This window comes from Mandrillus leucophaeus, unplaced genomic scaffold, assembly GCF_000951045.1.
Source record: "Mandrillus leucophaeus isolate KB7577 unplaced genomic scaffold, Mleu.le_1.0 Scaffold160, whole genome shotgun sequence".
NCBI classification, from domain to species: domain Eukaryota; kingdom Metazoa; phylum Chordata; class Mammalia; order Primates; family Cercopithecidae; genus Mandrillus; species Mandrillus leucophaeus.
In genome coordinates this window covers 616,751-630,718 of record NW_012101588.1, presented here as the reverse complement: position 1 = coordinate 630,718, position 13,968 = coordinate 616,751, and the positions used below count along the sequence as shown (strand labels likewise).

Here is a 13,968-nt window from a genome sequence, read left to right as displayed (position 1 = left end):
GTAAAATACAAAACTATAAAACTCCTAGAGGACAGGATAGGAAAAAATCTAGATGACCTTTTAGATACAACACCAAAAGCATAATCCATGAAAAAAGAATTGAATAGCTGGGCTTCATTAAAATTAAAATTTTCTGTGCTGTGAAAGATGTTATCAAGAGAACAAATGAAATGACAAGCCACAGACTGGGAGAAAATATTAATAAAAGACAAATATTTGATAAAGAACTGTTAGCCATGATATATAGAGAACTCTTAAAACACAACAATAAGTAAACAAACCACCCAACTAAAAAATGGGCCAAAGACCTTAACAGATACCTCACCAAAGAGAGTATACAGATGATAATAAGTATATGAAATGATGCTCTGTGTCATATATCATCTGGGAAATGCCCATTAAAACAGCAATGAGATACCACTACATACCTATGAGAATGACCAAAATCCAGATCACTGCCAACACCAAATGCTGACTAGGATGTGGAACAACAGGAATTCTCATTCATTGCTGGTGAGAATGCAAAATGAAACAGTGACTTTAGATGACAAAATTCTTACACATGTTTGTAATTCTTACAAAATTAAACAAACTTTTACTATATGATCCAGCAATTCTCCTCCTTGGTATTCCAATTCCAACCCAAAAAAGTTGAAAACTCATGTTCACACAAAACCTACACATACATGTTTATAGCAGCTTTCTTCATGATTGCCCAAACTTGGAAGCAACCAAGATGCCCTTCCGTAGGCGAATGGACAAACTGTGATACATCCAGACTATGGAATATTATTCCATACTGAAAAGAAATGAACTATCAAGTCATGAAAATACATAGAGGAAACGTAAGTACATATTACTAAATGAAGAAGCTGATCTGGAAAGGCTACATACTATAAGATTTTAACTATATGACATTTTGGAAAAAGCAAAACTATGGATAGAGTAAAAAAAAAAGAAAGATCAGTGGTTGCTAGGGAGTGGGGAGAGGGAGGGATGAATAGGCAGAGCACAGAGGATATTTAGAGCAGAGAAACTATCCTGTTAGATAGTTTAATGGTGGACACGTGTCATTATACACATGTCAAAACACATAGAATATGCAACATCAAGAGTGAACTCAAAGGTAAACTGTGGACATTGGGTGATTATGTGTCCCAGTAGGTTCATCAATTGCAGCAGGTGTACCACTCCCATGGGGAATGTTAATGAGAATGCTGTGCATGTGTAGGGGCAGGGGACACAGAGTCCACTAAAAAAATCTAGATAAACTAAGGCTACTTCCATCTCTACTCTGCTGACTGAAGCAAGATGCTATATGTACCTATTTTATGGAAATTTTTATGAATTTGTCATAGATGTCATAGAATCAAATCTCTTAATGGATATTGTTAGCAAACATTTACCAGACAATAATTTGACACCTCTATGCTGAACCAATTAACACCAGACTCTCAGAATGCTGTGCATGATACCTTGTTCCTTTTCCTAAACTATTTAATAACACTTATGCCAATGGTGAAAATAAAATACAGAATTTAGGAACCACTGACATTGGCTGTGAACTTTGTAGTTTATAAAACGCTTTCACATTCACATCTTATTTGATCCTCTCTACAACCTACCTCTAGGAAAAAGTGGAGAAAAAACAAAAACAAGCAAGCAAAACCTTTGTTTTGAAGACCTTAGGAATTAGTCCAAGGTCTTATGACTGGTAGATGGTTGAGGTGAGATTCAAGGCAAGGCCTTCTGGCCATAACACACCATTGCTCCTTCTTTCTGCCTCTCTGTCCTTATGACTTGACACATAAGAAATGTTAGAAAGTGTCAAATCCTTACCACTGGGGAGACTCTACGTGAAACAATAGTTTTAAGGAGGGTCATCTTTCAGAAACTGCAGTCACAAAGGGTGCATTCTGTGCTTTAAATTTTGTGATTCCAGCCTGGGCAACATAGAGAGACCCTGTCTCTGCAAAACATTTTTAAAATAATATAATAATATAATATGATGTCATATTTTATGTTATATTTTCCCATTGTGTTGAAGAAAATGTTTAAGGCGAGCTCTTTTCCTGTCTTTCTCAAAAAGGTATGGCAGGATCGTCATTTACTTGCTCTCTTGCCTTGGTGTTGGCGTCACTGGGGTTGTGGTGGCCTTTGCACCAAACTTCCCTGTGTTTGTGATCTTCCGCTTCCTGCAAGGTGTGTTTGGAAAGGGGACATGGATGACTTGCTACGTGATTGGTAAGACATTCTTACACCATCTTCTCTATTTGGAAACTAGGGCCAGATGGCCAACAAGTGCTAGTTAATCAACCTTCCTCTTCCTCATGTGTCCTTTAACAAAGGAGGTTTCACTGCAGCTACAGTAATTATTTCTGCAGATAGGAGAGCTCAGAGGTAGGATTCTGAGTGCTTTAGAAACTAAAATACCATCTTACTTTGGGAGCCAAACATAGAATATTATAAAACACTGGGGCAAACTACTTTTAAGTACTTCTATACTGTTATAATATGCCTTCTAGCTTTGCTTTATAAGAGATTAATTTTTATAAAATCTCAGTAGCTTCTTGAGGCGTTTTTAAAGCATTTTGTCTGCACTGTGTTCTGTGGTACAGTTTGAGATTACTTTCCTGTGTTCCCAACTCTCCTCTTTCTGTACAAGTGGGGAACTTTTTACTATGGGAGAACTATGTTCTAAAAATGAGAAGTTCATTTGTGACCCTTGGATATCTTCTACAGCCAGAAAGTTTGACCTTCTGGGGATGGAAGAAGGAAAAAGTTCACTTTACTTTTCTCTCATATCCCTTGGGAAAGCCCTGGCTGCTCCTTTTGGTTCCATTTCTAGCTCGGGACCAGCCACCTAGAGTAGTGGTGTATTTCTGACCAGGAAAATGTGAATTCTCAGATGATTGCTGCAGATCTTTGCACACCCACTCTCTTCTGTCACTGCTATGCAATCTCCAAGCAGCGCACATTTTGGAGACCTTTGAAGATCTTTCTGTGAGTGGGAGAAAGAGAGAAGATTATTAGAGGGATTGGTTGTCACTGTCTGGAACAGAAAGAGTAACGTTGGAATGCAAGGCATTTTTAAGGAGACTCAGTCTAGATGAATCTGCAAAGTTGTGATCTGAGGGCAACAATAAAGTAGCTTATCCCAGGATAATCAGAATAAAAGAAACCAATTAGTGGGAAGGGGCAGGAAAGGAAAAGATTTCAGCAATAAAATTTCCCATATGATTTTTAGGCAATATTGTCAACGAAAAGTACAACACTGTGGAAAGAATTATCATTTAATAGAAGTTGTCTTGTGATAACAAAAAGTCTTTGTAGAGTCTAATATTTTTAATGAATCTTCTAAGGAGACTAGAAGGTGCACATCTCTAGAGATACAGTGATACAATGTAGCCATCTTAACATATTTAAGTTTTGATAATTACAATTACCTTTTAAAATAATCATCACTGAAGCTTTCCTAAAACCGACACATGTATTCTTCATATTTCCCTATTGTACCCAGAAGATTGCAGGGCTGGGTGCATAAGAGGAACATGGCAAGTGCCTGTGATAAGTGGCAGAGGCAAGAGTGGGAGAAAAGCATTTAGTATCAAGAAGGACACCTCCATCCTTTCTACAAGTGTGGAAGCCTCGGTATCTGAGTGCTAGCGTGTTCTAGCAATGCTGATGGATGTAACAGGTGTAACGTCTCTGTATTTGTTTGTTTATTTTGGAGCTGACTCTGTGCTTCTGTGACCTCTTGTGTTTGTTTTCCTTTAGTGACAGAAATAGTAGGTTCGAAACAAAGGAGGATTGTGGGAATCGTGATTCAAATGTTTTTTACCCTTGGAATCATAATTCTCCCTGGAATTGCCTACTTCATCCCCAATTGGCAAGGAATCCAGTTAGCCATCACGCTGCCCAGCTTTCTCTTCCTCCTTTATTACTGGTAATGTGGTTTTGGTTATCATCATATTTATACTGATTCCACAGAAATTAGACTCCAAACCAACATGAAAATGAAAGCAATAAAGGAAATTTGCTGCTTTGAGAATTTTTAGAGAATTTTAGGATTTATAGAGAGTATTTGTTGATGATTTTATTAATAATTACCAAAAAAAAACAAAACAAAACAAAATACCAGAACACAAAATTCTAAGTATGGTAGTGCATTATGTTTTGTTTTGTAATAAATAGCTTCATGAAAACTATAAGGCAACAAACCATATCTGCCAGTATTTCAACATGCAAATTAAATGCAATGAAGTCTATTTGCTTCTCTGTGTGTTCTATAAAGCAAATTAATGTTACTCAGAAATTCTCTGAGGAATAAGGAAATGTTAAGAGCATCAAAAAATTACATTATCAAAAAGCAACAGATAAGCATTTGATTTTTGTTGTTGTCGTTTTGAGATAGAGTCTCGCTCTGTCGCCCAGGCTGGAGTGCAGTGGCACAATCTCGGCTCACTGCAGCCTCTGCCTCTCAGCTTCAAGTGCTTCTCCTGCCTTAGCCTCCCAAGTAGCTGGGATTACAGGCGTGCACCACCACACCCAGCTAATTTTTCTATTTTTAATAGAGACAGAGTCTTAACATGTTGGCCAAGCTGGTCTCAAACTCCTGACCTCAAATGATCCACCTGCCTCAGCCTCCCAAAGTACTGGGATTACAGGCGTGAAGCACTGCACCCAGCCAGCACTTGATTTTTATTGGAATGAACATGTTTTAATGATTCTTCTAATTTAATTTTAATATACGGGCAAGTCAGTTTATATAAATCAGATTCCTAAGCTTTTCTTAATATTCACTAAATCCCAATTCTTTTCATATATGGAATCAATATATTGTAAGATAGCCTGGTTTTGTAAGAGCAATGTCATATTGATTATTTTGATAAGCAATGATTCAATTATCAAGCTAGCATTTTTTTCCCATCCATTATAATCTTGCAAGAATAATCTGTGTTTCAGGGACCTATTATCAACTCTTATTGACTCCCAAATTTATATCTAATTGCAAGATCCATTTTGATAGAAAAACTCAAGGCAATAGATTTTAGATTTTGAAATTCCTAGACATAACTCACAAAAGCCTCCTTCTTTGCCAGGGTTGTCCCCGAGTCTCCCCGTTGGCTGATTACTCGGAAGAAAGGAGATAAAGCATTACAGATCCTGAGACGCATTGCTAAGTGCAATGGGAAATACCTCTCATCAAATTACTCACAGGTAATTTCGTTTAGTATGAGTAACAAATATTGCTAAAGTAGGTAAATTGATTTTGTTGCCACTTATGTACTTAATGTTGCTTCTTAAATTTATGTGCAAAATATATATGTTTGTATATATATAAAATATATATATAGAAAATGTATATGTATATAGAGTGTGTGCACACACACACAATCAAACATCTGGGAAATCATTTTCAATATGACTTAACTGAAAAAAAATCTTGGGAAAAATCATAGGACATATTAAAGAAGAAATGATTATGAAGCTGTATTAGCATTATAGGCAAGACTAATTGATCATTTCAGTACATATTTTAATAATTGCACCAAGTTACTTGAATTATTATACTTTACTTACTGTAAGCCCCATAATGTTGAATCACTCATCTTGATTGCACAAACTGTAAAACATTTTTTTGACTTGTAATTTAAAGCTTTAAGTTTGGCCCTGAAAAAAATCTGTTTATTCATACCAGAGCTTTAGCAGTAATGTAATATTTCAGCCTTTAAACTCCTATATGCTAGTCTTTCTCCCTTTCTTCTTTTCTTCCTCCATTCCGTCCTTCTTCCAAGAAAGGCTTTTTGGGTGCCTCCACATCAGTGTACTAAGAAATGGGGGAGGTCAGGGTGTAATGGCTCACTCCTATAATCCCAGTGCTTTGGGAGGCTGAGGTGGGAGGATTGCTTGAGCCTAGAATTCGAGACCAGCCTGGGCAACATAGCAAGACCCCATCTCTACAAGTAGAAAGTTTTAAAAACTAGCTGGGCATGGTGGCACACACCTGTTCTCTCAGCTACTTGGGAGGCTGAAGCAGGAGGATCATTTGAGCCCAGGAGTTTGAGACTGCAGTGAGCCATGATCACACCACTGCCCTCCAACCTAGGAGACAGAGCAAGATGCTGTCTCTAAAAAAGATATAAAAAGAAAATGAAATGGGACAAAAATTAAAAGCTTTCGCCCTTTGGAATATTTGATATACACTTGAGGATATAACACATATTTAAAGCAACCCCTAAATAGAGAATAGCATACAAAGAAAAATATAACGATGCTTTAGCTCCAAAGACTAAGTGACTACAGAGTAACAGAAAGGTTGTTATAAAAGGAATGTTAGAGAATAATTTTTGGAAGATATGAATCTTGATTTAAGACTAGGTTGTCAACTTTGTTTTCTTCATAGGATTCAGTTTGATTTCACAGGAACCTTCTGATAAGAACTTTCTGATAAAAACTGGGTTTTGGGGCTGGGTGTGGTGGCTCATGCCTGTAATCCCAGCACTTTGGGAGGCCGAGGCAGGTGGATCACCTGAGGTCAGGAGTTCAGGAGGAGCCTGGCCAACATGGTGAAACCCCATCTCTATTTAAAAAATACAGAAATTAGCAGGGTGTGATGATGAGTGCTTGTAATGCCAGCTACTTGGGAGGCTGAGGCAGGAAAATCACTTGAACCTGGGAGGCAGAGGTTGCAGTGAGCCAAGATTGCCCCACTGCACGCCAGCCTGAGCAACAAGAGCAAAATTCTGTCTAAAAAAGAACTGGGTTTTGTTGGTTGTATTGTCCCCTCCCCAGACCTTGAAGCTTGGTCATGTATGTTTGGATTTCTGCCTTCTTCCTCTCTCTTATATTAAGTGGCAAGCAGTAGGCTCTTGTCCAAAGGTTTCAACTGAGCAGATGTCACAGATGCAATGGTGCAAGTAGGTTAATGATATATCTTGAGGTTTACAGATCATAAAATGTGTGGTAAAGACAAAGCATGGTCTTTTTAAACCACTGTGATTCATCCATCCTTGATCCTTGTCACTCTTTGAGTGAGCGCATTTGAGCTGTGTGTTCCTTTTAGGGAAAAATAATATACACCTGTTTTCCCAGCTTGCACTCATCCATTGACTATAGTCCTCATAGCCAGGTCAAAGATTTGATCATTTGTATTCAATTTTAATCATCCAGTGAATAATCTCTGCTCTTTTCTCAGCAGTATACTGAAGATACTGCACACATAGTCCAGAGGTAAGCATGTACATTATCTACATCAAGGTTTAGATATTGATTTAAAGGTCTAAATATAGAATATAGAAAAAGGGAATATAGAAAGGAATATAGAAAAGTAGCATTATAGAAAATAAATAGGAATAAAGAAAGGAATAGATAAAAATAGGAATATAGAAAGTATTCTAGAAAAATAGGCATCTAGAAAGGAATATAGAAAAGTAAGAATATAGAAAGGAATCTGGAAAGGGATATAGAAAGGAATGTAGAAAAAATAGCTGTGTGCTGGTAGCTTGTGAAATATAATGTTGGATTAACCAGGCATGTCATGTGTGATAGTGAGTCTCACTGAGAGACGAGTCTAATTCCCCGAAGCAGCTGCTGCTACATATCTCATGAGTGTACAGTTTAGCGCTGCTCCCACAGACCCACTGACCCAGCTTTATTCATGAGCACCACAGAGATCATGACAACAGGTAAGTAGTTCAATGTTCCACATGGCTGTATTTATGACAGATCATGAACTATGGGATCCAGTGGTTTCCAAATCATTTTAATTTTAATATGGAAATTTCCAAACATATTCAAAAATACAAAAAATAGTTTAATGAATCTCTATGCATATCCCTCAGCTTCAACAGTTATCAACTCCTGATCAATCTTACTTTTTCTATACTCCGCCTAGTTTCCCCATCCACTGAATAGGAATCAATCCAGCCATCATAGCATTTCATCTTGTGATATTTTCCTCTGAAGTAGGAATAAATAGGTATCTCTGGAACTATGTGTGCACTATCTTCAGGACACTGCTGAATGAGGAGCAAGAACTATTCCTGTGGTTCTTAAAATTCAATACAAGTAATCACACCTTTGATCCAGTTGTGGGGACTGATTCCTATTGTGGGAGCAAAGATGGGGCAGTGGTATATAAAATATAAATATAAAACTAATATCAATGTCATTGTCCTAAGAAAAATAGCCACAATTCCTTAATATCAAGTCACTGTTCCACCTCCTTGATTGTCCTACAATGTTTCACAGCGTCTTTGTGCATTAGACTCCTCCTGAAGTTATGGATTGTGAATTGTTGATCTCTTTGGGTTTACTTAATCCATAGGTTCCTGCTCTTTTTCATTTCATTCCAGCTTTGGGAATAAAAAAAAAAAAAATCCTGGGGTTTTTCTCCTGAAGAATTTCTACAGTCTAAATTTTGTTGATTATATCTGTAGGATCCTTTAACATGTTTCTCTGTATTTTATATTCCCTGTCAATTGGTAGTTAGATCTAGAGCTTAATCAAGTTTAATATTTCTGGCAAGACTACTTCATAAGTGGCTTAGTACATTTCCATTAAGAGATACCTGGTGGCCACTTGTCTATTCTTTTGGAACATTACTTGCCACTGATAATCACTGCCTGGATTTACTAACTAATCAGAGGTTGCCAAATGACAATATTCTCATCTTATCATTACGTCTTCATTTATTGCTGGAGTGCTTAAATAAAGACTAATTTCTTCCATCAACTCTTGGTGACCCTGAGATATAGTTCATATCGAAAAGACAAGACATATGCATCATTTTTTATTTTCCAAAGAACAATTGGCTCCCTACATCCTCCCAAAGTGATTAATGAGCTGACTGTATTTATTTAAACATAGTTTATATGTTTCAATCCTTTGCAGTTGCATTAGTGTGTTGTCGCACTGCTATAAAGAAATGCTTGAGACTGGGTAATTTATAAAGGAAAGAGGTTTAATTGACTCACAGTTCTGCAGGGCTGGGGAGGCCTCAGGAAACTTACAATTATGGCAGAAAGGGAAGCAAGCATGTGTTTCCTCACATGGCGGCAGGCAGGAGAGGTGCCGAGCAAAGGGGAAAAGCCCCTTATACAACCATCAGATCTCATGAGAATTCACTTACTATCATGAGAACAACACAAGGGTAACCATCCCCATGATTAAGTTACCTCTCACCAGGTCCCTCATTTGACACATGGTGATTATGAGAATTACAACTCAAGATGATATTTGGGTGGGGACACAGCCAAACCATGTTAGCAGTTATTTTGTTGAGTATTCTTTTGGATGCTCAAATTGCTCCATCTTTGGGCAGATGGAGCTTATCCGGAGTCTGCCACCCTCTAGTAGCTTCTGAATATTTCCTTGCTCTTTAGCATGACGAGATTTTCCAGTCTCACATCCAAGGGAGCTTTGGTTTTTGAAACAAATGTCTTCAAACCGAACCTACCCATCTTTAATCTTTTTAATTGTACATAAGCATAAGCAGAAAAGCAAAGTGTTATCTTCAAGAGAAAGATTTAACATTTAAGTTTAAAACACCTTGCTAAGAGCAGAATTCAGCCACATTATGGGCCACGTCATAGTTTTCCATCTCAAAGGTCCTTATATCCCCACAAGCACCATCCTGAGCAGAAAACCTCCTCGTGATGATGCAGAAGCACTGGCCAGCAGGGTAGGCACTGTACTTGAGCTCCAACCCCCAAAATCAGAGCAGGATTCCATTACAGGTTTTGTGCAAGGACAAGTATAGCCAATATAAATTACTCATATTTTGGTGATTCAAATAATACTGTCCGGGTCTATGTTAGGATCGCCTTGAAACTGTGTGTTTACAGTTACTTTCACATTAGCCCATATCCCTCTCTCTGGATACAGTCTCCAGGACCTTCAGACCCACGACAGAAGTGCCCAGCAATCTCTACTTTTCACAGAACCTCTCTTCAGTAACTTCTGACTTTTAGAACAAGTTATCACTGCGTAAATGACCTCATCCTTCACGATCTCTTCAATTCCCACCTTATTCTTAGGGTGCCCATTATAGGGTGTGGAGAAGGTTAGAATGGATCTGAAAGAATATGGTTGGATTCAAAGCAGCCCCAGGAGACCTGGCAAGTCAGCACAGTTCTCTTGTGAAAAGAGCCACCTGCCAACCCCAACCTGTTCCATTGCTGACATCACTGGTCCAGGTATATTTAGGAGAACCTAAGGACCTAGCTTAAATCTACCCAAGGATGTCCATAGTACAGATAAGCTAAATTCACTACAAACTAAGATTACACCAATCCCCAGAGCTTTAGTAAGTGAAGGGAAAATATGAGAGGAAAACAGTATGATATATTTGATCCGATATTGAATCAGGCACATTTTGAGGGTTGTTTATCCTGCAAATCATCTCAGTTACAGTTCACATGGACATTACTCCTTTCATAGGTAGGCAAACTCTGTTTCTGTCTCACTAGTCCCTAGGCTTCCATTTGCCAAGGTTTCTGGCTGGCCTCTGGCTTTGTTGAAGAGATAGCTAGCACTAGCAGGGATAAATACAGGTGATCAGGGTCCAGGCTCTCTGAACATACAAACACTATAACTGTTATTCACTAAAAGGAAAAATCCCAAAATCAAAAACCAATGCAAAACAGCTCAGTGGCTTGAGCTCCTAGGAGGTTAGGTAGAAATTAAAGAGAATTAGTGGATGGGTAGAATTTTAAGCAGTAGGTAGTTACCCAGTGCAGAAGGAGGATTAGCTTAGACACCTAGTCTGGTGGTTCTCAGCCTTTCAGTATTTGCATATGATAATTTTTAAGGCTTGCTTAAAAAAAAAAAAAAAGCAAATTACAGGTAAGTCTACAATAATGACAGCACAGGCACACCTACAACATGACAGTGTCTCACAATGTCTTCAGGAGCATCCACAATCTTCCACTGACCCCAGAGAACATGTCAAGGAAGAGAACTGTTTTCTGCCCTGGGCACACCCTCTGTTTTGCTTATAATGCAAAGTTCTTTTACGGTGCAGTAAATGTGAAATTTTTCTTTGGTATCAGTTTGACATTATTCCTGCTTGTTACTTGTAGTGTCCTGTTTCTTGCCTTACACCTGATCACTAACCATTCACTTCAACTTTTCACTCTCATATGATAGACTAGTAACAGTACTGTGTGCAAGCATGAATAATGGATTGAGTAACAATGCTTATCTGAGCATATGGCCATTGCTCCAGGTACTGAATCGGTGTGCTTGTCAAAATAAAAAAGAATGGGCAAGTACTTCAGAGTGCCCACACATCTGGTGGTAGTAGACTTGGTCTATTGGTGAGTAATGGAGAGCTGAGATAGTTTCATGTAAGCATGAACTGCTATTGAGAGGTGACAAGGTGCTAGCAGCCCTCACTCTCAGCACCTCCTCAGCCTCTGGCCTCAGCATCCACTCTGGCAGCCTTGAGGGTCCCTTCAACCTACCACGGCACCATGGGAGCCCCTCTCTGGGCTAGCTGAGACCGGAGCCCCCCCACCCCCGCTGCTTGCCAGGAGGTGTGGAGGGAGAGGCACGGGCGGGAACCCGGGCAGCGCCGGCGGGAACCCGGGCAGCGCCAGCGGGAACCCGGACTGCACGCTGCACTCGTGGGCCAGTGTGAGTTCCGGTGGGCGCGGGCTCCGCAGGCCGCACACTGAGCGGAAGGCCCTCACCGCCGGCCTAGGGCAGTGAGGGACTTAGCACCAGGACCAGCAGCTGCGGAGGTTGCTACCAGGTACCCCAGCAGTGCCGGCCCGCAGGCGCCACTCAAATTCTCCCAGGGCCCTAGCTGCCTCCCCGCAGGGCAGGGCTCGGGACCTGCAGCCCACCATGTCTGAGTTCCTCCCCCTGCGGTGGGCTCCCACGAGGCCTGAGCCTCCCCAATGGGCCCCACCCCCTGCTCCGTGGAGCCCAGTCTCATCGACAGCCCAAGGGCTGAAGAGTGCAGGCGCCGCTCGGGACCGGTGGGCAGCTCCGCCTGCAGCCCTGGCGCAGGATCCACCGGGTGAAGCCAGCTGGGCTCCTGAACCAGATGCGGACTTGGAGAGTTTTTATATCTAGCTGGAGGATTGTATGTGCACCAATCAGCACTCTGTGTCTAGCTCAGGGTTTGTAAATACACCAATCAGCACTCTGTGTCTTGCTCAGGGTTTGTAAATACACCAATCAGCACTCTGTGTCTAGCTCAGGGTTTGTAAATACACCAATCAGCACTCTGTGTCTTGCTCAAGGTTTGTAAAAGGCACCAGTTGGTACTCTATCTAGCTAACTAGCTCTCTGTGACTGTGTGTCTAGCTCAAGGATTGTAAACGGGCCAATCAGCACTCTGTCAAAACGGACCAATCAGCTCTCTGTAAAATAGACCAATCAGCTCTCTGTAAAATGGACCAATCGGCAGGATGTGGGTGGGGCCAGATAAAGGAATAAAAGCAGGCTGCCCGAGCCAGCCGGTGGTAACCAGCTGGGGTCATCTTGTGGTCAGTGGGGCGTTAGGTGTTTTGCTTTTTGCAATACATCTTGTTGCTGCTCAGTGTTTGGGTCTATGTCGCGTGTATGAGCTGTAACATTCACCGGGGAGGTCTGCAGCTTCACTCCTGAAGCCAGTGAGACCAGGAATCCACTGGGATGGGAAGAACGAACAACTCCAGACGCGCTGCCTTTAAGAGCTGTAACACTCACCAGGAAGGTCTGCAGCTTCACTTCTGACAGTGAAACCACGAACCAACCAGAAGGTAAAAGCTCCAGACACATCTGAACGTCTGAAGGAACAAACTCCAGACACACCGTCTTTAGAAACTGTAACACTCACCGGTCCCGGCTTCATTCTTGAAGTCAGTGAGACCAAGAACCCACCAATTCCGAACACACTATTATCTGCGATACATTGTATTAATCCTTTCAACTATTCACTTCTCTGTAAAAGGATTTTACAGCCCGTCCCAACCCATTGCCACATGACTGACAACAGTATCTCCCTGTGGGCAATATATGTCCCTACCCAGTGTCAGGCTTGGCCACCTGACCTGATTGGGCCCAAGGAGTAGAAGTAGCAGAATATCAATTCAGGGCACAAGCTTCGAGAGGCGTCATCAATTCCTGATAGCCCTCTTGTTCCTTCTGTCTGCCCACAAGAACAGCAGACCCCAAATCGGTGCTGTTCCTTCACAGTGGGTCTTGGAAGAAGAGGTGCAGCCTGGAGCAAAGCTGCAGCAGCTGTATGGGACATGGCCAAGAAAAATTTGTTTCCCCACTAAACTGCTGCTCAATGTGTCTGTATGTACTGCAGGGATTGGCGGGTATCTGTTCTTGCAGCCAAAGCTAACTAATGCGATTGATCATATTAGTAGTTTAATTGCCAGAGTAGGGTTTGACACATACTTTGGTGATGCAGAAGTGAGGGATTGGGATAGATTAAATTACTGTTTGGGAAGATTCACATTTTCTCTCTCATTTCCAAGGGATGAAAATACTCCCTGGCTCTGTAGATGTTGGGCGTGGCAATGAAATTGCTTTGGCCTCATGATAGGTGCAGTGGACTTCCTGCCCTTTGATGCTGGCGTTGACCATGATAACTGCTGTGGCCAGTGGCGGGTTGCTAGATGTGATGCAATAGAAGCTTGAAATGTGCTTGTGTGGTTGGGCTTTATCTCCGCACCTCAGCCATCACCATAAGGAGAAATTCCCAGGCTCACCTATGGGCCCGGAAGGAGGCTGAGAGACATTCAGAATGGAGCTGACCTAGCAAACCTTCCTGGAACCTACACTAGCAGGCCCCATCCAGCCCACAAACACATGAGATAAATGAATGCTTACTATTCTATGCTGCTGAGATCGATGACTGTTATGCAGCATTATTTATCAATAGCTCTGATGGTGAAGTGTCAACTTGATTGGATTGAAGGATGCCTAGATAGCTGGGAAAGTATTGTTTCTGGGCGTGTCTAG

At 41.0% G+C, this 13,968-nt stretch overlaps 1 protein-coding gene across 1 annotated transcript in view; it reads left to right on the top strand.

Annotated features, from left to right (window-relative positions):
* The window catches only part of SLC22A3 (solute carrier family 22 (organic cation transporter), member 3), a 165,113-nt gene that overhangs the window by 114,703 nt on the left and 36,442 nt on the right, over window positions 1–13,968 (top strand). The window contains exons 6-8 of the mRNA XM_011975970.1: window positions 2,090–2,244; window positions 3,778–3,946; window positions 5,103–5,220. Coding sequence (XP_011831360.1) covers window positions 2,090–2,244; window positions 3,778–3,946; window positions 5,103–5,220 — 442 coding nt within the window. The remainder of the gene's footprint in view (window positions 1–2,089; window positions 2,245–3,777; window positions 3,947–5,102; window positions 5,221–13,968) is intronic.